This window comes from Rosa rugosa, chromosome 7 (genome assembly GCF_958449725.1).
Source record: "Rosa rugosa chromosome 7, drRosRugo1.1, whole genome shotgun sequence".
NCBI lineage: Eukaryota > Viridiplantae > Streptophyta > Magnoliopsida > Rosales > Rosaceae > Rosa > Rosa rugosa.
Genome location: NC_084826.1, coordinates 36,449,963 through 36,473,079, shown reverse-complemented (window position 1 = coordinate 36,473,079; position 23,117 = coordinate 36,449,963). Strand labels below are relative to the sequence as shown.

The 23,117-nt window shown below is 37.7% G+C and overlaps 2 protein-coding genes across 6 annotated transcripts; one reads left to right on the top strand and one right to left on the bottom strand.

The window, feature by feature from the left end:
• Positions 1-68: 68 nt before the first annotated feature.
• Positions 69-1,406, bottom strand: LOC133723238 (uncharacterized). The gene has a single exon (XM_062150056.1). The coding sequence runs from the start codon at positions 1,404-1,406 to the stop codon at positions 69-71; it is 1,338 nt and encodes a 445-aa protein (XP_062006040.1).
• Positions 1,407-2,517: 1,111 nt separating this feature from the next.
• On the top strand, positions 2,518-9,892 carry LOC133720237 (bifunctional protein FolD 2-like). Of its 5 annotated transcripts, XM_062146447.1 has the most exons (13): positions 2,519-2,725; positions 4,181-4,241; positions 4,566-4,664; positions 4,763-4,810; positions 5,376-5,414; positions 5,548-5,650; positions 5,751-5,818; positions 6,083-6,252; positions 7,893-8,074; positions 8,147-8,330; positions 8,474-8,631; positions 8,808-9,020; positions 9,475-9,892. In XM_062146447.1, the coding sequence occupies exons 9-13, from the start codon at positions 7,961-7,963 to the stop codon at positions 9,703-9,705; spliced, it is 900 nt and encodes a 299-aa protein (XP_062002431.1). In that variant the 5' UTR covers positions 2,519-2,725; positions 4,181-4,241; positions 4,566-4,664; positions 4,763-4,810; positions 5,376-5,414; positions 5,548-5,650; positions 5,751-5,818; positions 6,083-6,252; positions 7,893-7,960; the 3' UTR covers positions 9,706-9,892. The 5 variants fall into 5 exon arrangements, with proteins under 5 accessions (XP_062002432.1, XP_062002431.1, XP_062002430.1 ...); XM_062146448.1 differs by lacking the exon at positions 6,083-6,252 and having other exon boundaries at positions 2,518-2,725; XM_062146446.1 differs by lacking the exons at positions 2,519-2,725; positions 4,181-4,241; positions 4,566-4,664; ... (3 more) ...; positions 5,751-5,818; positions 6,083-6,252 and adding an exon at positions 7,024-7,172.
• Positions 9,893-23,117: the final 13,225 nt, after the last annotated feature.

Here is a 23,117-nt window from a genome sequence, read left to right as displayed (position 1 = left end):
AAGTAGGCCATGACCACTTATCATGACAACATGGCCACTTATTGAAAGCACAAAACAAAAAAAAATGCTCACTGGTGGTTCTGATCAGCTTGTAACTTCATGGTCCATAGGTGATCGACTAGATCTTCTTGGAGGTTTTTATTCATCACTGGACATCTAACCTCCCTATAACGACGCAAGAATTGATTTAGTTGTTGCGGATTGCGATCAACATCGGTGTCCATTACTGGTCTCTTATATATCTCTGCTTTCCTTGGTCTGGTTGGGATATCATCCGGATCAAATGGCTGCGCTGCATCTTCATCATGCTCATCTTCAACAATCATATTGTGCAAGATAATGCACGTCATCATGATGTATTGAAGGTTCTCCTTACTCCACCCACGAGCTGGTCCTCTTATGATTGCCCAACGAGCTTGGAGAATACCAAATGCTCTCTCCACATTTTTTCTGTATGCTTCCTGCATCCTTGTGAAATGTTGTTTCTGCGGCGACCTCGGGTTTCGGATTGCTTGTACAAAGGACCCCCACTTAGGATATATGCCATCAACTAGGTAATAACATTGACGATAATGCCTATTATGTACCTGGTAGTTCACTTCAGGGGTTTCACCGGTGCATACGTCATTGAACAACGGTGAACATCCAAGGACGTTAATATCATTCAGGGAACCTGGAAGTCCGAAGAAGGCATGCCAAATCCAAGTATCGTAGGAGGCCACCGCCTCTAAGATGATTGTGGGCTTCCCCTTGTAGCCAGTATACTGCCTTGCCCATCCGGTGGGACAATTTTTCCATTGCCAATGCATACAATCAAGGCTACCGATCATCCCCGGGAATCCCCGTTCTGCAGCTTTGTCAAGCAGCCGTCGCAAATCTGCCGGTGTTGGTCGGCGGAGGTAAGTCTCATGGTACACATTCCAGATTGCTTTTGTGAAGTGCTCAAAAATCTCAATGGCAGTGGACTTCGCAATATCTAGGTAATCATCGCAGAAATCAGCTGTGATGCCATACGCGAGCATTCTCATGGCGCATGTCAGCTTTTGTTCAGTGGATAAGCTGAGTCTCCCACAAGCATCTCTTGTTTGAACAAAATATGGGTCGTAGTTGGCCACGTCGCGCATCATCTTGTCAAAGACCCAAGGTTGCATTCTATATCGCCTGCGAAAAATGTTTGGTTCATACCTGCACGGATCCGTGAAGTATTGAGCTTTGAGTCGAAGATCCATCAGCTCTCGATCCCTGGCCTTATAGGTACGACCTTCTGAAGAACCACCCCATTGTGAATCCTCATCTTCCAGATTTTGGATTTGCAAGGCAGCGGCAGACATCATCAAGTTTCGTCGACGGCTTCTCGTGACGGCCTCTTCTTGATCTTTCTGCAACCATTTCGTCAAACGATTCATTGCAGAAATGGTTTGACAAAATCAAAACGGAAAAGAAAGAAAGATTTGTGTGATTTGGATATGAGAAGTGTTTGTGAATTTGTGAGAGATAAGGATGATAATGACCCCATATTTATGGACGGATTGAGTTCATTTCATTAGATAAGATATGACACGTGGCGGACAAAGACTCGACCGTAATTTGGACAGCCAATTAGAGATTGACACGTGGCGCTGATATCACATCGAAATTCGGATGTTTGGCATATATGCCGACACAAAACATCAAAATATCTTCTAAATAGTTAGATTTTTTGTCGTATGTGCCGACACTTTTGTCGTATATGCCGACACAAAAAAAAAAATTTAAATTTTTTTTTAAATTCATTAAATAAATTATCATAATTTTTAAATATTATGATAAAATGTTAAATTATTTTTTTTACCTTATTTAATTAAATTAACATATTTTTAATATAATATTCATCAAAATTATACTCATATTATATTTTAGTCAAGAATAGTGAAAATAGCACCCCCCATGGTTGGAGATGAGAATTGAGTCTTCAATGAATAGTGCAACAAGGGGGTGCTAAAATGAGAATAGCACCCCCAAATGAATCCCATGGTTGGAGTTGCCCTTATATCATAACAAACATATAAAAACCCAATCCAATTTAGGATAAGAGGTTATTGAGTCGGCCTCTTGCTTCGTTTCTTATTTTCAGTAAGTTATTTTTTCTTTTCTTTTTTCCTATGTCATTGTACATTGTTTTTAACCAGCAAATTGATATATGTTTGTTGTCTTAGAAGTTCGTCTCTTTCTGTTTTGAAATTGTGATTGTCCCAATATTTTGATGGCTTAGTTTGCTGATCTGCTTTCTTGGTAATCATAAGCTATAGATATGGATGTAGTAAATGTTGTTCATAATGTCAGCCATATTAATATGTCAAATTATGTGTGTTTGTAGGTGATTGTTTAGAGCAACAGACTAATAATTTCACTGTTGTGACTGAAAGTACTATCTAAGAGAAGTGGTCTGCTCATTTTCTTCTTTCTTTCGTTCTTTCTATGGGTATTGTTTGGATCTGCTCATTCAATAATCAATACATCCCCTAATTCTGAGAGCACCCTAATAAGACTAATTTTGTTGTGATTTCACGCCTTATACCAAACACGATTAGTCTGTGTTTGGTTCGAATATTATTCAGAGATCGAAGGTTTGGAAGTTTTTCTTGCTAGATTAAAGCATGTGGAAATTTTCTTTTGGTTTCTGGTTAGATTAACCTTTGTGTTTTATGCAGTGGAAGGGACTGTGGTATTTTGATTTCTGGTTTTGGTGAGTCTTCTGCTTTTGTTTTTTGTTAGCTGGGTTTTTAGTCGTTGTTGGTCTTCACCGATTTCTGTTTTGCCTTATAATTTTCTGTTTTAACCCTTGAATTGGAACTCTACATGTTTTTGTGTTAGAAATAGATAATGGATTTGAGGATTTGGTAGGGTAGGCGAGTGTGACCACTATAATAATGTATTCAATTAAAGAATCCTGAGCTTTAGAGAGTCCATTTAGAATTGCCCGTCCATAAATGATAGGGATGTAAGATAAAAGCATCATCTAGGATGATTTGAATTTTATGCATAAGTATTGACTGTATTGTGACTTCAGGCAACTAGGTGAGGGTTTTTTTTTTGATTGACCTTCTGCTCCTCTTCACGGAATCGATCAAGGTTCAATTTTTGTATCCCTATGCTTATTGGTTATGTATCAAAATGGTGCTAATTACTTAGTTTCCAGTGCTGGGTTTCCTAAATTGACCTTGGATTCATCATCACTTTCTTTAGAATCCTTTACCTTATCAATGGCTGCTTTGCTTGCACCCTTTGATTCAAAAGATTCACGATTGACTGCTGCTGTCGGTGCTTTTGAATTAGATGTATTGGCGATAGTTGGGGGGCTATTCTTAGGAACTTCCTACAGACCAACAATGAAAATAGAACTGTGTTAGCAATAGAATATCTAAATCAGTATATAGCAGATTATATTCATCTTGCAGTTGGCACTTGCTAGAAAAACAGAGCAGTAATTGCAATAAAGGTGTAATGAAGTATGAAGAAGAGCGAGTACTACTATTTTTGCTTTGAAATTATTAAAAGTTGGTAAACGGTATGAAGGAGTATGGCATTACGGTTGGGTATAAAACTATAAATAGAAAGATTGAGTGGGAACCCACAGCTGCAAGTTGATAAGTTAGTTGATGGGGAGTTAAGCATAGAGACAAAAGTTTACTGTGAGGGAATGGATGTGGAGCAAGAAATTGCCGAACTTTCGGCCTGTGATTTTATCCAAATTTCCTCTGGTTTTTCGCTTTGTGAGAACTGAAAACTAACTTCCAAATATAAGAGGAAACCTGCAGGTTAGGGTTTGATGATTTGGGAAAGCAAGAGGTGAAACTAGAATTAGAGAGAGGCTTATTGGTCGTTAACATGATCGAGCTCTTACCATATATGCTCATACTTATTCTTTTTAATTTTTTAATTTTATATTTTGTGAGAATGCTGATAATTGATTTGATGTGGTCTTTCAGTTGTGAAAATAAAAGATATTCCTTTTAAATATGGGAACTTTAGGAAGGAACCCAGACAATTGAAACCCTATTTGCACTTTATTATCATGTCCAAAATAAAAGATAAAGGCTAGCCATTTATCATTAGTCATTGGTGCAATGAACTATTTAATTCTTTCTTCTTCTTCTGTGTTTTTTTTTTGCTAAGAGCACAAACTGTGTTTGTAATACAGGGGTGCGGTTCTTCCTCCAGAAGTGTCAAAGCTACTTCCAGAGAATTGGCTTTTTCCTGACGTAGGTTTATAGGGCTGGCTTTTTATTTTTTTTATTTTTTAGAGTGTTGGGTCTGTTTATGTTCTTAATTGGAATTTGGAACAATATTTGTGTTTGATTGCTGTGGAAAGGATTTAATTACTGAAATTTTGTTTAGGCTAATCCACATTAATTTTACGTTGTTTATAATTGTCATTCATTCAGTTTCGTCTGTTTTCTTTCCCATGACAAATAAAGTTTTATTTTTTAATTTTTTTGGCTCACAGAAACTTTGTGTTAAAGTTATTGTTGGTAGCTTTGCAATTAATTTTAGTGTTTCATAGTTGTTTTATTTGATTTCTGCAGAGTTTATGCAAAAGAATTTTGGCACCATCTTTCTGCAGCTGTTCCTTTGCCTATTGCTCAGTGTCGTCTTGCTTGCTTATTCTTATTCAGTTATAAACGGTAAAATTTTATTACATTGCTTCTGTATTGAGTTTGTATATAGTATGTATAGCCATGATAATATCAAGTTTTCTAATTGTTGTCACTTGATTTTGTAGATTTTAGGAGCAGTTTGCAGCCGGATTATTCAACTGTCTTGAATTCAGGTATATATATTTTCAAAGAATGTGAATTTTCTATATTCTTAGTACAGTAAAACCCATGAGCAAATTTCATATATGTATATTTAGCAAATTATTGATATGGAACTATTTGTGCTTTGTTTGTTGAGTTTTGTTTGCTTTTACACTGTTTTGTTTTCTTTTTCTCTTTTGGTAAACTACAGTTCCTACATTTTGATTGTTAGTGCCTGAACAATTTGCTGAAGTCGAATTTGATGCCATGTTCAAGTCGGCTGGGGTTGTGGGATTCATTTTATTGAGTAGAGGAAAAAAATGACCTTTGAGCATGATTGCATGTTCATCGATTTTTTGGATATGTGAAATTTGGACTTGGTTTTTTTTTTTTTTTTTCTTTTTCTAACAAGAAAACATATTAAAGCTAGATATTGCTCTTAAAATCAAAAGAATTTGAGAACTACAAATAGGATCAGGTAAAGAGTTTCTAAAACTCAATGAATTGTCAAATTCTTGTTTTATGAATTTGAATTTGGTTTCTTCTTCTCTGATTGTAGCTTTTTTTGTAAAAAAATTTTTGATGGTTGGGTTATAGGTTGAAAAAGAGTGGGAGCGTTTCTCAGTTCGTGTAGAGGTGAGGAAATCCAAATTCAAATCACAGCCATTAAGAAGGGTGAAAATTTGGGTTGTGATTTTGCTTCTTAAGGTTGAAATGTTTTGATTGAATTGTTCACAGATTGAATTTGGTTTTTTATTTATTTATGTAGTGTGTGCTTAATCTAGAAGTTGTACATATTAAGGGAGCGGGGACTTGCTTAAGAATCATAAGCAGCTGTGTCTTTGTTCATTTCTAGGTTCAGAGATTTGAAGGTAGGTTTGGGTTGATTTTTTTATATCAATATGTTGTTTATTTGTTTGCAGTATCAAAGAGCTGTTAACCAATTTTTGGTTTTCATTGTGGTAATTTCAGTGTTGTGCATTTGGCTGGATTCTAAACAAACGAAAGCATCAGTTAAGAATATTGGTCCAACTTCTAAGGTATCGATTACTGCATCTTGGTTTCTCAATAAACGTTACTATTTACTCCAAATAATTGTTGATTAGTTGAATAAACTGTTAACATGTAATGCATCTAAGATTCATAATCAGATTTATGCTGATGTTAATTGATGTTTTTATCTTTTTATGATTTTTTTTCTTTAATGTTCTGATCTTCTATATTTTCAATTGAATTATTCTGGGTTTGTGCTCTGTTACTTTGTTCAAATCTTTCAACCTTCAAATTAATTATAAACTTTGCAGGAAACTTATGGCAAACATCTTTTTGTCATAAAAAGCTTTTCCAGGACATTCATTTTTCTACCTTAAAGAAAGCAACCAAAACAAATGTATTAGCTTGACACAGCAGAAGTGTTTCGTTGCGTGCCTTTTCATAAGCTTTTACTTGCAGCCATATCCCTAGCGCTGTTCAGGTAACCAACTCTTCTTCTTCTTCAATCTTTGTTCTTGCTAGCATCTGATGAAAAGAGATCAATTGACAAACCGAACTAAACTGACAAAAGAATATCAAACAAATTAAAAAACAAATGGAAATTAAGGAGTAGACAAAATGTGAGAATAGTGACGACAACAATAATCAATGAGTAGACAAAATAATATAGTCAGCTTGAGTGATTCCAGGGCCACCTTTTCGTGGAATTTTATCACCACCAGATACATCTATGATGTAAATAATATAGTCAGCCAGCTCTCTGCTGAAGTTCGCAGCTAAATTATCTGCACCCAAACAAATCAAATTGGGAATTGTTTCAGTCAAACATCAAAATATGACTATGAAAAAAGCTTGATGCAACCTTAGTTTATAACAAAACAGTCGATGGTTGTTAGACGATGAAATATTTGGTACGATTCAGAAAACATAGGAATCCTACTTATATGGAATCATTGAACAATCATTGCTATCAACTTGTTTTAATAAAATTTACATCACTCCGAAGTACCAATTTTACCCCTCAAAATTTAACGGAGTTGACGGCTTTACTGTTGCTAGGTACATAAATTGAGCCGGGCTTAAATCGTGAGGTACCATTTTGATGTTTTTCAAAGTATAGGTATGAAAATTAGTAGTCTGGAAAAGTTCAGACACTGTTTGGACGATTTTCCCTATATTTTTTGTTGTGTTCGACCTGATGCCTGGAACTTTGATTTTCTTTGTTGTTGCTCATCGACAAAAATGATCCCAATAAATTATATATAAAAAAAAAAATTATGGGCAAAATCCCTAATTGACCCCTCACCTTCTATCTCACCCTCGTTTCCTCTCCACTCCAATAACCACTGTTCAACTGCAACGATACCACTCACTCACCTATAACTTCGCCAATCGCCAGAGGTACCAAGTTTCATGTTTTTCGGTTATATTTACCACAAAGTTTCATTCTTTTTTATTTTTTATTCTCTTTCTATTAGGGAAGTTAGTGTAAGAGCAAGGCTGAACCAATTTAGAGTCGATCCTAGTACAATTGGATGATGATATTATGCATCTTTGGATTATGCTAAATCTGGATTCAGTGGCAATTGGAAATCTGTGTTACAAAGGATTTGAGTAGTGAATGAAAATCAAGATTTTAAATCCCTCATCTGTAGAATCAAAATCAAAATCCGAGTCATTTTTCCAAACGGGGTCTTACGTATTTTGCTTCTAGCTAGGATTTGGGTGAGATTCGGGCAAAGCTTGCATTTTGGTTTTTGGGTCTTTTCTTTTAGGTTGATAGAATCATTGATTAGCTTGTGGTAAAGGAAAATGGTTGCATTTCTTGGAGGAAATTAAGCAACAGGATATCGATATTATGATTAAACTCAGCTGCACATGTTCAAATGATAACTAGGAAAATAGAATTGAAGCTGTTGTTGTAGTGCAATTCTTTTTCTTATTCCATTTGGCTTCGAATGGAAAATGAAAGCTTTAATTAAGGTTGTGCTCTTGGTAAGATTATCACTCTTTCTACAAGAAACTAGAAACCACCTCTAAAGCTACTTTGTTTAACCTCAGCACATGTGAAGAAATGAATAGTATGTTTATATGCTGGCAATTGGTTGTGGTGGATTGCAGAGCACACTGAGCTTGGAGCTGCTTATCAGAAGTGAGAAACCCCCATAGACCAAGAGAGTGGTTGATCAATGGCGTCGCAATCAGATCACCAGGCTAAGATAATTGATGGCAAAGCCATAGCACAGACCATCCGATCTGAAATTGCTGAGGAAGTTCGCCATCTCTCTCAGAAATATGGCAAGGTTTACTCTACCTGAATATTTTAAGTTTACACAGTGGATGAATTATGACAATGCAGTTATTCAATTGTTTAGGTCCCTGGACTGGCAGTAGTGATTGTGGGGAGCAGGAAGGACTCCCAAAGCTATGTCAGCATGAAGCGAAAGGCATGCGCTGAAGTTGGCATTAAATCTGTCGACATAGATCTCCCTGAGAATGTGTTCCTAGATGATCTCATTGCCAAAGTTCACGAATTAAATGCGAATCCTGATGTACATGGTTGGTTACTTATGATGATTTTCTTTTTAAACTGAGATAATAAATTGCAAACTCTTTTATTTTTTTTTCATATTGGAATCTGAAACTATTTTTATGTGCTAAATTTGCATTTGTTGGTAAGGTGGATTTTATTTTTCACGCAGGCATACTTGTTCAGCTTCCATTGCCAAGGCATATTAATGAAGAGAAAGTGTTAAGTGAAATCAGCATCGAGAAGGATGTAGATGGGTTTCATCCTCTCAACATCGGCAAACTTGCAATGAAAGGCAGAGAACCTTTATTCCTCCCTTGCACTCCCAAGGCAAGACACTCGAGTAATGTATTCAAACACAGATAGATGTAGATGCACACACTCATGTTCTCATTGTTTTGAGTGTTCTGTTAAACTAGCAATCCATATTGTCCAAGAAGTTTTCATATGGAACTCTGAAAAGTTATTGATGTATTAAATAGCTGTCTTGTTGTTTTTCTCCACAGGGCTGTCTTGAACTTCTGTCGCGAAGTGGTATAAGCATAACGGGAAAGAAGGCAGTCGTGGTGGGAAGAAGTAACATAGTTGGATTGCCAGTTTCATTGCTGCTTTTGAAAGCCAATGCTACTGTTACCGTGGTTCATTCCAACACTCCTGATCCAGAGAGTATCATTCGTGAAGCGGACATTGTTATTGCTGCAGCAGGACAGGCAATGATGGTAGGCACTTCACATTAGTGTTCTTCGATATACAGTCGTCTTATTACATGTCACTGTTATCTAGTTTAATACTTGTATGGCTTGGAAAATGTACTGCTCTTTCTAGATCTAGTTAAAAGTATTTAATAGTGGTTAAACTCATACTAGCACAGAACACTATCCATGGTTAAATAAAACATCTTAAAATATTAAAGAAGAGAAACCAAATGAAAATAAGAATAGGATCAGTTGTTGTTTCATACCATTCCAACGTGAAAGAAAAAGGACATTTCTTGGCCCTGATACTTCCATAGTTGACTATCACATGTGAGTTGTAGAACAATCCATTTGATGCTTATAAAATAGCTCTTTTAGTAAGCTGATTGGTTCAATGGAAAGAATGACATCATTTTTTAATTGATTATTTCTCTATACATCTCGTTTGTTAATCAAATCAATAACTGAATTGCTGCAGATCAAGGGAAGTTGGATAAAACCAGGTGCTGCAATTATAGATGTTGGCACAAATGCTGTAGATGACTCCAGTAGAAAGTCAGGTTATAGATTGGTCGGGGATGTAGATTTCCAGGAAGCATGTAAGGTAGCTGGATGGATAACTCCAGTTCCTGGTGGAGTTGGCCCGATGACTGTTGCAATGCTTCTCAAGAACACATTGGATGGTGCTAAGCGAGTGATTGTGCAGTAAGGGCAGCTGTTAATCTTTCTTAGTCCCCATAATAAGCTGTTGCTAATTTCAGGAGATAATTTTGCAATGGAGTTCACAGGTTTTGATTGGAAAATCCTGTAGTTTTCACTGATATTGCATGGTGTCATGCATCTTGTAGTAAACTAAATCCTTTCTGAATTTGATTTATCTCCCCAAATTCATTTTATATCTCTATAATTATTGTATATTTTGTCAACTAAAGTAAACCTATATATTTACCAAAGAAAGAAATACGTAAATCGTTATAATTGCAGAGCAAGTTAATGCAGATATCTCTTTTCACTACGCAAACTCACTCAACTATCTGTTAGCTTTTTCAGCCATCTCTGATGTGGGATTTTTGGTAGGTTTGTTGGCACCATTCCAGAGCTTCCCATCCCTACTAACTTGCAGAGTAGAACAAAATAATTGGACACCCCTTTCAACCCATGAGGTAATGTTTAACTAAACTTGCTAAAGCTATACTTCGATTTAGTTATCAGAAGCCGTTTGGCCACCGAAATGTTGATTTTCTTCGAGAATCATCTGTACAAATTTGTTTTTGGTCAAAAAGATTATGAGGTTGGTTAAGCAAATTGGTGAATGTCTGGAGTACGCCAGACGTAGATTACGCCACAGAGGACGCAGTAACACGTGTAAATAAAATTTCACCACACCTGCTCCTCTCACGTGACAGTTGTTGGGCTACTTCAATTCGTCGTTGGCCTCTCATCAACCACAAATATCATCTTCACATCCCTCAAAGAACAGCTTCGAGAGGCAGGAAAACTCGATGAATTCCAGAAAGGGTTTACAACGTTTTGGGTCTAGTACACACTAATATCATCATTTCTCTCTATGTTCCCTTGATTTCTGTAGAACTGAAGAAATTAAAAGTTTAAAACTATAGTTGATCAACTACAAAGGAAGCATTAATCTTTCAGTGGGATTCTTAAAATTTATTGCTGCTATTGGCTTCCATTTAGACTTCCAATTTTATTCGTCATCAGCTTATAAGCATCATTTCCATATATTTGAAACATGGTGGTGGAAGGGGAGAGGAAGAACTGGCGATAAGAGACGAGAGAGAGAATCCCAGTTTTGATAGAAGAGAAAAAGGTACTTTGATAGTTTGATTCCTCGCCACAAAGTATGCTGATTATATCGAGATCAGAAATAATTACACTACAACAAAGTGAATAGTCTACAAACTCCTAGTATTTTTTTACCACAATGACTAACTTTTATCGAATAGCGTCCGTCATTGTGACATTACATATTGTCCCGACTTTAAAAAATTATGTGGATATCCATGTGCTACGTATGTTTTTTTTTTTTTTTTGATAATGGAGCCAGTAGGCGAATATATATATTCATCAAAAGTCAGAATAGACCATTACATACCATTCCGCTGCCATTTACAGACAAGAAGATAGTGGTAGTACCCACAACGGTACATAGAAACATAGACCCACTCATTGTACAATCAATACGTAAACATAGCGAGAATCCCCCTTTGGTACTACGCCGGAGGCGCTAGAAAGATCCGGCCCTTCCAACCTAACTCGTTAACCAATAAACCTAGCTGCCTAGAGACCTCAATTGGTGTACACCTAGATCCACTGAGAATTAAGTCGACAAGACCAAACCAAATGCCAAAACTAAATGCACAAAAGTATCTAGACTGTCCCTGAAAAATAGGGACTTATTGAAAGTAATAAAATACTATCCTAGATAAAGCACTAGGGCCAAAACCCTAGCCCAAAACTTGAGCCCAATAGGGTCACCAAAGAGATCACTCAGGCCCATCCTCTTGGTTTGGATCAGTCAACCGGCTCCTCCCAGACCCGTCGTGCACCACGGTCCGGCCACTTTCCGTCCGAACACGTCACCGCGTCGCCATGATCTGCACCGCTCCACCATGACGAAGCCGCAATATGCATCACCACGGACCGCCATCCCCGAGCCAGGCCTCGCAATCCCCATCACCGTCGAACAAGCCTCATGGCGCCGTCGATCAAAGAAGCCATCAGCGGGGAGCAGAAAACCGAGCTATGCCGCACGACCATCACCTTACCACCATCCCGGCCAAACCATCAAAAGAACCGGAGAGAAATCCTTAGACAAAATCCCCTGGGCAGTAGGTCTCCCGTCCGGCAGCAAACCCCAAGGCGACGACGAGGCCGGAGGCCAGGCCGGACGTCCGGGCGCTGCCGGACGAGAAAGTTTTGCAATACGGAGAGGCCGCCTAGGGTTTCTCAAAGAGAGAGAGAGAAACGTTTAGGAAGAGTAAACTAATACACATTTTAGTATGTGCTACGTATGTTAGTAGGACTGAGGCGTAACTTATACCTGAAGTATTCCAGCGGCTTCCGTAATTGGTTGAAATATACATTCTTTCGTGTGATCTGAGACAAATGTCTAGTCAGTGCCCTAGCCCTAGCTCTAACTAGTGATGTGACATTCAATAATTGGTATTACCTTGTGTTTCCTCTTATATCTTTTGCTCGTTTATTTTCGTAAATCAGACAGAAATAAATATAAAATGTTGCATTGTAGAAGTTAGAGAAGAAACATGCATGTGCTAGCCCATTGCTCTTACATACCTATTTGATTGACGGTTTAACCATTTGACCATCTCTTTGAACCAACCATTACAGGAATAGCTATTTAGGGAAGCTTTGCAAAGTGCAAGCTTCAATCGGTTTCGTATATCTAAAATGGTAAAGTGATTTATCAAAGTCTTAAAAGAGCAGAATCAGGATGGAAAATTTGGGGGGAGGGGGGAATTACGGTATATATATTGTTACTTGAGCTGCTCTCTTCAGCACACCTATACAGCAGTAGAACTGTAGAAGCAGCAAATCTGGAATACCGTAACGTACAGCAGCAGTCAAGATCTCTAATGTATTTAATGTAGCTGTAGTACTTGACATTTATATTTAGTTTTCTCTAGAAATTTTGCCGCGGGATTTAGTGTTATGAATTAGAAGCCTTCATTGAGCTAAAGTAGATCTTAGTATCAGGGGACATCATTAGTTTGATCTCCATTCAAATTGAAACTTAAGGCCAAATTATTTCATTCAGATGTTAATATACTAATACACAAAATTTAGAAAGAAAAACATCACTCAAGAGCAGAATTTTAGATAACTGAATTTTAGCAACCACTTCTTCTGAAACAAAGCTAAAGCTTCCTCCAAAAATTGACCAAAATCTTGGATCTCTCCTGAGGTTCAATGCATCATTGCCATTTTGAAGTTCTACCAATCTCTGTCCCTGCAAGATGCATATTTGACAAATTTTCTCAATCTAATATGGAATTATAGCAAGAGCTAGAGCACTGTCTTCTTCAATTTCTAGAAGTTGATATTAAACACCATAACTACTTTGAATTGATTTATGTTGGAGAGGAAAGATCCCACATTGGAAAAGTGACAAATAAAATATAACTTATAAGTGGGTGGCTCTTACCCAATTGTACCGAGGCCTTTTGTGATTAAAACCCAACACCTAACGGGTGGTTAAGTTGGGATAGTATCGGTACAATGGTGGGCCACTGGCCACGCTTGTCGCTGTTTAACATGGTATCAGAGCGGGTCCTTCTCCAATTGTGTCTCCACGTAGGCATGTATCATGAGCCCAAATTGGGGTTCCTTGTATTGCCATTGAAATGAAATTACCAAGTGTCCAATGTGGGCCTTGGATTGTATTGACCAAGTTGCCATTGAAATGAAATTACCAAGTGTCCAATGTGGGCCTTGGATTGTATTGACCAAGTTGCCATTGAAATGAAATTACCAAGTGTCCAATGTGGGCCTTGGATTGTATTGACCAAGTCTCCAATATGAGACTTGTGTCCCAATTTCCAATATGGGAATTGGATGAATGAATTTCACGTGCAGACCTAGAGCTAGGTTGCACGTGAGGGGGCGTGTTGGAGAGGAAAGATCCCACATTGGAAAAGTGACAAATAAAATATAACTTATAAGTGGGTGGCTCTTACCCAATTGTACCGAGGCCTTTTGTGATTAAAACCCAACACCTAACGGGTGGTTAAGTTGGGACAGTATCGGTACAATGGTGGGCCACTGGCCACGCTTGTCGCTGTTTAACAATTTAATGCTACTACAGAATTATAAAGTGAGGGTATGAGATGAAGTAGTACATTACCATAAGTGGAATCCATGTATTACATGCATGAACCTTTTTCTTCTTCTTACCAAAAATGATATAGAGCAAGTGTTAATACTTACCAAAAAATGAGGGGAGTAAGGAAATGCAGCAACATAGCTTGCTTGTCAACAAAATCTCGTGAATGATATGATTCAGTTGAAGACAGTCTGCAAAAAAATTGCATTGAGGTTAAATAATTGATATGATAATACAAACATTTCCATCACCAAACTGAAACCATTATATGACATCCGCAAGCCATAACCAATACATCTGAGTAATTACACAGAAAATCATAATCTGAAATGGCTGCTTCTCTTTTTACAGAGATTACGAAAACATTTGTTTTTGTCTTTTCTAGTGATAAAGGACTTGCTCACTTTAAAAAGAATTTTTTGCAATGTTTTACTTATGATTTTTGGACAACTCTTTGCCAAATAAATGAAACATAACACTAACTCTCTTTTCTGTTTAGTATATTTTAACCAATTGTTCCAATCACCCGACAATCCTACACATTCAATAAAACGTTAAACAATTGTTATGAACGGTTAAATAAGTAACTGCCTATAGATTGCAGACACATTTGATCAATGGTTATAATCACATGAACAGTAACTTTCCCCAGCAAAAAAATTCATTTAATAATGATGAATTCAAAAACAGAGCCCCAAAATAACAAATAAAAAATTGAAAATAATAACAAAAGGTAAATCTATGAGCTTTTCCATAAAAACTGTACTGCTTCTACTTAAATAAAACATTGCAGAGAAATGAGTACAATTTAAAAAATTACATTACCTTAACCAAACAGAAGGTGCTATAACAAACTCCTCCCTAACTTCTTTCAAATATCACTGATCTTGATGCCTGAAATGTAATCAAGCATATCGTAAAATCAAAAAAATCGGAAAGAACAAACCACTAACCAACAAAGTACGCCCCTTGACCTTTTCAATAATAATGATCAGCCTTCTTTACAGAGGAGGGGGGAAAAATTAACAACTGAACTATCAATAATTCTGTGTATGAAACACTGCGTACTTATATTAAAAAGTATCAAGAAAGCAGTCACCTTTGAACCTATTTCTATGCAATTTCATTTTTGACATGTTCCTCTTGAAATCAATGAACTATTCAAGACCAATATATTACCTCCTACATACAACAACTTATACAAAGCATGACACTCAATATTATAAAGCAATATCTGTACTTATGAACTTAGAAAAAAAAATGGATGCATTCATTCATTCTAAAGATAATTTGAAAATCAACATAAAAAAAGAAAACAAAGCAGAATGAACAAAAAATAAAACTCAAAGAACAAACAAAAAATCAAAGTCAAAGCACAGTAACCAAAACAGAAATTAAGCATTACAGGAACAAACAAAAGATTATTAATTTTGGTTAACAAAACTGGATAACTCATTTGAAGCTATATGCAGAGCAATATCTGAGTTGACCTTTGATCAATTGTAACAACAAATAACAGCAAAACACCTTTAATCAATTCTAAACATTATAATAATTAACTACAAACATATTGGTATAGAAAAATTGCTTCTGAACTTCTGAACTTGCAAATCAGCAAAGAAACAATTGCTTACAATTCTTAACAACGAAACCTCTTTTCTTTGTCTGCACTCCAAATCCTAATGAACTTGAAACAGATCATTAAAAATGAAGGAAGTAACATGGAAAACTGGCAGACAGGAAACCTGCTCGGGAATTTACAAACATTCATGGAGAACTCAAGTTTCGTGGCACAAGATTGTCAATCCTAATGTTTCAAGTAAGTTAATTCAGATGAGGATTCAATGATGAACTTATTCTTACTTCTACAAGAGATATTTCAAGGTTTTCCCATTCCAAATGAAGAAAGGAATCTAAACCCAAGTTTTACAAGGAAACATGAAGCCAAAGATGAGCAGAAATCTTCCCTATATAAGGGAGCACGAATTTACATGAGAAGAGAGTCTCGGGAGCACAATGTAGACGCCTAAGGAGCGGAGACGACTCATCCATCTTCCCTTTCTTTTCCTTTCCATTCTTTTTATGTTTTTCCTGTTGGCGTGAGTCATACTTACCTTATTTATGTAGATATTCTGTAATATTATGTGATCTGTATTATTCTGTAATATATGTAGTATTATTAGATTTACTACTTGCCTTAGGAGTAGTACTTGTCTTATTAGGCACAATTGTAGTTTGTATATAATTCCTTCTTGTAAGGTGAATGAAATATCAAAAAAGTAATTCAGCCAAAATTGTCTCTTTTTTTTTTTTTTTTTTTTTTTTTTTTTTTCTCTACTCTTTTTAAAAGAGGATCAACGGATTTCACTCCTACCCCCATGGTGACTCGAACCCATGACTTCGTCATTAGGTAAGCCAAAATTGTCTCTTGTTTCTTGTTATATTTTGACTTGGTATCAAAGCAGAGATCCGATCCTGGACTCTGACTCATTGTCCTTTGATCCTTGACTCTTGTTCTTTGTGCTTGGATTTGTTCGTTGTCCTTTGATCCTTTCATCACCGTTGCCTTCTTATATTTCCAAGTACTTTGTTGTTTTTCCTTCCGCTGCATATTCACCATGGTGAAAGCTCCTTCTTCCCCCGTGTTCTCCTCAAGTCTGACTTGTAACTACTGTAAGAATCCAGGCCACATCAAAACAAACTGTTACAGGTTGGTTGGTTTTCCAGCAGGCTACTTTGATAGGCCACGACCTCAGGACAACAAACCTAAGGGAAAGGCTGCTGGTCGTCTTGTTCAAGACCAAGATTACTATGCGGTGACAAAATCAGATCACACCAACTTGGCTGGTAAGGATACCGCATCCTTAAGTTGCGGTGGTAATGGTAAGATTGGAGTTGCTTTAAAAATTTCTGGCTTTACTGGTGGCAATACTTGGATAATTGATTCTGGAGCATCTGACCATATGACCTATGATCGTAGTTTCTTTCTTTTTCTCAATCCACCCTCTATTTCCTCTGTTGTCAATGCCAATGGTGATTCTTTTCCTGTTTTAGGAATAGGGTATGTTCGTCTCACCCCTTCTTTGACACTACATGATGTTCTTTATGTCCCTGATCTCTCTCATCATCTTATATCTGTGCCTCAGCTTAATACTCAATCTAGGTGTTCTGTAACATTTTTTCCTTTGTATGTGATTTTTCAGGACCTCCTCACCAGGGAAATAATCGGCAGGGGTTATCTGAGGGGTCGACTATTCCATCTGGATTGCATGTTTGCCGGAATGAAGCCGGAGAAGGCAGCCCAAGCAGCTTTGATTTCGACTGGGGTTACTAATCAAGTTGAAGAATTATGGCTATGGCATCGGAGATTGGGACATCCTTCCTTTAGTGTCATGAAGAAATCTATGCCATCCTTGTTTCTGGGCATTGATGAGTCTAAGTTGCATTGTGAGTCATGTGTCTTAGCTAAAAGTCATCGTACTAGTTATCCTTTGAGTACTACTAGGAGTTCTTTTCCTTTTGAGCTTATTCATTCTGATGTCTGGGGACCTTCCCGTGAGTCAATCTTGTCTGGCAAACATTGGTTTGTTTTGTTTATTGATGATTATACCCGTCTTACTTGGGTCGCTTTGTTGAAACACAAATATGAAGTCTTCTCTGCTTTCCAAGAATTTTTTGCTCTTGTTCAAAATCAATTTGGAGCCAATATTAAAGTCTTTCGTTCTGATAATGGGGGGGGGGGGGGGGGGAGTTTGTCAATTCTCAGTTTCACCAATTCTTTCATTCTCATGGGATTATTCATCAAACTACTTGCCCTCAAACCCCTGAACAAAATGGGGTGTCAGAAAGAAAGAATCGTCATGTTCTTGACATAGCTCGGTCTCTTCTATTTAGTGCTCATATGCCTAAGTATCTTTGGGGAGATGCAATTCTTACTGCTTGTCATCTCATCAATAGGCTACCTTCCTCTGTTCTCAATGGTCAAACCCCCTATGCTGCCCTTTCAAATCATGTGTCTGTCCCTTCGTTTTCTAATCTTCCTGCTCGTGTCTTTGGGTGTGTTGTGTTTGTCCATGTTCCTAAGAATCAACGGTCCAAACTCGATGCCAGGGCATTAAAGTGTGTATTTGTGGGCTATGGTGTTCATCAGAAGGGCTACAAGTGTTTTCATCCTCCTACACAGAAAGTTTTTGTTACCATGGATGTCACCTTTTATGAGGATGCATGTTATTTTTCTCCCATCAATCCTTCACTTCAGGGGGAGAAACACACTTTTTTGGAAGAGAAGTCTTGTGGGATTAAAATTCAGCCAATTGAAGCCAATGACACTCCTGCAGAAACAGAAAAGGCAATTACTGAATCATCTACCATTCATCATGCAACTGCCGAACAGAGCGTTGCAAGTTCCGAACCAAAAAATACAATTGTCGAATCGTCTACCCTTCAAGAAGAAGCTCCTAATCACTCAGTTTCTCCCTCTCCATCAGTGGTCTCCCCTGTTCAATCTTCATCTGAGAATGCCAGCGAACACGACGTCCAAAATTTAGCAGTTCAAGAAGGCCAAGCTCCTCCACCCCTCTTAGATACAGATAACCCTTGTCAACCAATCCCTGAGGAGCGTCCCAATCTTGAGGTTAGTGGTGTTTCTTCTAACTCTGATAATTGTGATAGTGTGTATGTTTTGCCTCCTAGGTCCACCCGTGGTAAACCACCTCGTCAATATGAGCCAAGTTTAGATGTTAAGTCTAAGTATGCCATAGCTAACTTTGTATCCACCCACCGGTTATCCAAATCCCATGCTTCTTTTGTGAATCAAATATCCTCTGTATGTGTTCCCAGTAAAGTGCAGGATGCTCTTAAGGATCCCAAATGGTCTCAAGCGATGAATGAAGAGATGGAGACATTGGAGAAGAATAATACTTGGGAGTTGGTGTCACCTCCACAAGGAAAGAGAGTTGTTGGATGTAGATGGGTGTTTACTATCAAACACAATGCAGATGGTTCAGTGAACATGTATAAGGCAAGACTTGTTGCAAAGGGATATACTCAAACATATGGCGTGGATTATGAGGAGACCTTTGCTCCAGTAGCAAAGATTAATACTGTTCGAGTGTTGATGTCTCTAGCAGCTAATCTAGATTGGCCTTTGCAACAGTTTGATGTAAAGAATGCCTTTCTTCATGGAGAGCTATCTGAAGAAGTCTATATGGATTTACCACTAGGATATGAGGCAAGCACAAGAGGTAGATTTGTGTGTAAGTTAAATAAGTCCTTGTATGGACTCAAACAATCACCACGAGCATGGTTTGGAAGATTCTCTCAAGCTATGCGTCGGTTTGGGTACAAGCAGAGCAACTCTGACCATACATTGTTTCTGAAACGCAGTGAAGGTAAATTAACTGCCTTGATTATTTATGTTGATGATATGATAATTACTGGTGATAATTCAGAGGAGGTTGAAAGATTAAAAGATCTGCTTGCATCAGAGTTTGAGATGAAAAATCTTGGTTCTCTTAAATATTTTTTGGGGATTGAGGTCGCCAGGGGGAGTTCAGGAATTTTCTTGTGCCAGAGAAAATATGTGCTTGATTTGTTGACAGAGACAGGAATGCTAGGGTGTAGACCTGCTGATACTCCTATTGAGCAAAATCATAAACTGGCTGAGTACCCTAATCAAACTCTTACAGAGAAAGCTCGCTATCAAAGATTAGTTGGCAGATTAATTTATCTCTCACATACTCGGCAGACATTGCATATGCAGTTAGTGTTGTGAGTCAATTCATGCATAATCCAAGTGAAACTCATATGGAAGCTGTGATCCGTATTCTGAGGTATTTAAAGTCTGCGCCTGGAAAAGGCTTGATGTTTTCAAAGCATAATCATCTGGATGTTAGTGGTTATACAGATGCAGATTGGGCAGGTTGTGTTACAGATAGAAAATCCACTTCTGGTTACTTCACTTTTGTAGGTGGTAATCTTGTTACTTGGAGAAGTAAGAAACAAAAGGTTGTGGCAAGGTCAAGTGCTGAAGCAGAGTATAGAGGTATGGCTCATGGAGTTTGTGAATTACTTTGGTTGAGAAATTTACTTCGTGATTTGGGATTTAAACCCAAACGAGCCATGGATTTGTATTGTGATAATAAGGCAGCGGTGAATATTGCTCACAACCCAGTTCAACATGACAGAACTAAGCATGTTGAGGTTGACAGACATTTCATTAAAGAGAAGCTTGATGCTAAGCTTATCTCTTTTCCGTTTGTCCACTCAGAAGAACAGTTAGCTGATGTTCTCACGAAAGCAGTATCGAGCAAGGCATTTCATGACTCACTTGGCAAGTTGGGCATTCGTGATCTGTATGCGCCAACTTGAGGGGGAGTGTTGGCGTGAGTCATACTTACCTTATTTATGTAGATATTCTGTAATATTATGTGATCTGTATTATTCTGTAATATATGTAGTATTATTAGATTTACTACTTGCCTTAGGAGTAGTACTTGTCTTATTAGGCACAATTGTAGTTTGTATATAATTCCTTCTTGTAAGATGAATGAAATATCAAAAAAGTCATTCAGCCAAAATTGTCTCTTGTTTCTTGTTATATTTTGACTTTTCCTATGTTTTACTTAGTTATATTTTGTTAAACCTTTTCTAAGGCTAGGATGATGCCCTATCATGATTGTTTATTGTGATGATGTCACGCCCCTGATTTTTAACAACAATAAAAATCGATATATATAATCCCATAATTATACATGCGTGAACGTTCAGTCATCAATACAAATACCTGGAACATCTTTCCCTTAAAACAAGTATATACTGATGCCCTGAACCAATCCAAGTTAATATACACTCGCTCCACAGAGTTATATATTACACAAATTTACGAATTAAATTGTCATCACAAAATAAAACGTAAATGCTCCTCAGAGCTTACTACATAGAGGAAGTCATACACTGGCAAAGCCAACAAAATTTGCTTCCTACCCGTTCTGCTGCCAACAAGCTACCTCAGCTTCAGCCACGATTTTCCTGACCTGCAGGATTAACCCCTACACCGTTTGAATGGTGCACCGGGGTTGGCAAACAACAAACCCGGTAAGCTTTTGCAAGCCCGTATGAGTAACTCATGAACATCAATCAACAACTCACATCAATCTACTTAAGGAACACATGCAACCATGATTCCTCCTAACATTCCATATCCTTTCCACAGAAAGGACAACATGAGTCACCGCCGTGACAATGTTCTATTTGCTAACTTAACCATCAAGTAGCAATTCAAGTCTCATCTAGACAATTAAAGAAAAATACCAGCAGAACTCTCCTTTAAACTACATACCTATGAGTCTCCAGCAACCTCGACCGTTACTCCCATAAGCTATCATGGCAGACAGACTAGAGCTCTATTGAAATCGTAATCACTCGTCCTACCAAGGACATGATTACCTATTTCCTGCCTTGCTCACCATCTGCGACCTGTCACCATCTGTGACATATGATTTCAGACCCCGTCTGATCATGAAATCAAACATCAAGGTCGCCATCTACAACCTGTCACCATCTGTGACATATGATCTTTAGACCCCGTCTGGTCTCAAAGTCAACCGTTAAGTAAGTCATACCTGACCTAAAACGTTACAAATATCTAATTTCGACTTTCCTATCCCTGCTCACCATCTGTGACCCTTGGTACAAAGACGTATACATTTAAAAGAGTCACGCTTGACTCAAAAATGTAACATCAAACTCAATACATTTCAACAATAGAAAACATCTTTTTCCACAATATTATTTCCATGAAAAGTCACATTCAACAATAATATAAGCATCATCATGCATATTATTCATCAAATACCATCCACAAGAATATATATATTTCGTGTAAATATATATATACGTAGTCACTCTCTCAGGAATGCCTACTAATACCAACTATAGTTTGCAGTTAATTAATTAATGCCAAAACAATAATGGTACTTCTGTTCATAAAGATCCTTGTGAGATTTACTCACCTCGAAACTCCTGCTGCGTCTTCAATGCAGAATAAGTAGTCAAACCACAGAATAATCGTCCAAATAATTCGTCAAGTACCTAATCACATACGGTTTCCACTTAGTAATGATTCACATTTGATTTAAGTCCGAAACCCCTGTTTTGAACTAAAATCCCCAATGTGGCTCCAATCGAGGCGAAACCACATCCAAGACCTCCCAAGGTCTCCGGAACACTTCCACGATCGATGTGTCCAAACCACAAGTCAATCGGATACTCAAATCCTCACGGATCGAATAAATTCACCGATATGAAACGGTAAAAATCATAACAAATCCATTCGAACTCCAAAATTTGCATATTATATATCGAAATGCTCGTATCGACGAGTAGAAGACATATAATACCAGAAACAGTCCCATACATGGCCGGAACGCCGCCACAGACAGAGGCGCACCGCCGTCGGCCAAAACTCATTATTTCACAAAACTCCCAACAACAAAAAGCTTCATCTAAGCATGCTTGTGGATTTTCATAACTAGCTCGAAGTCAGAAAACAAGCATAAGGGATCGAAAACTACCTCACAAGCTTTGGATTTTTGATCAAACTGAGTTGAACCGATTTCCACGTAAATCGATCGAAACAAAGACTATAGATCGATCAAGGAGGCTGTTCTGAGCTCACAACAAGAAACTTGAAGCCGTGCAATCGCCGAAGCTGTGTTTTCCGGTCGGGTCAGAAAACGCCAAGCTGCACCGCCTAGCTGCGTCGTACACGGTGGCTAATCACCACTATGCCAATAACCTCATCAGACGACAGAGCTCAGACGACAGACATGTTGGTTTCTGTCGTCTGATATATTTTAACGACAGACAGTGTAAAAACTGTCGTCTGAATAAGCAACATACCATACAAAATTGGTCTTGAGAATTAAGTTTGTTTTCAAACAACAGTTATCTGTCGTCTCGTCAAAGGAGATAAATTGATTTCGTTTTGGGTCGTAGCTTCTTTTTTTTGTTTGTATTCAGACGACAGATATATGTTGTGTCGTCAAAGGAGTAAATTGGCTTTGGATTTTTTTGTCCTGTTTTTTTTTTTTTTGGCACAACATGAAGGGATTTAGTTTGGAACACTTAATGAGATTCTCTCCCCGACTTTATGAAAACTAAAACCTAAAGCGCTAGAGAGCAAACTTTTCCCTCGCAACGCTCTCATAGCTGAAACCATTCCAACTGATGAAAATCCAAATTTCTTGCCAAATCGAAAC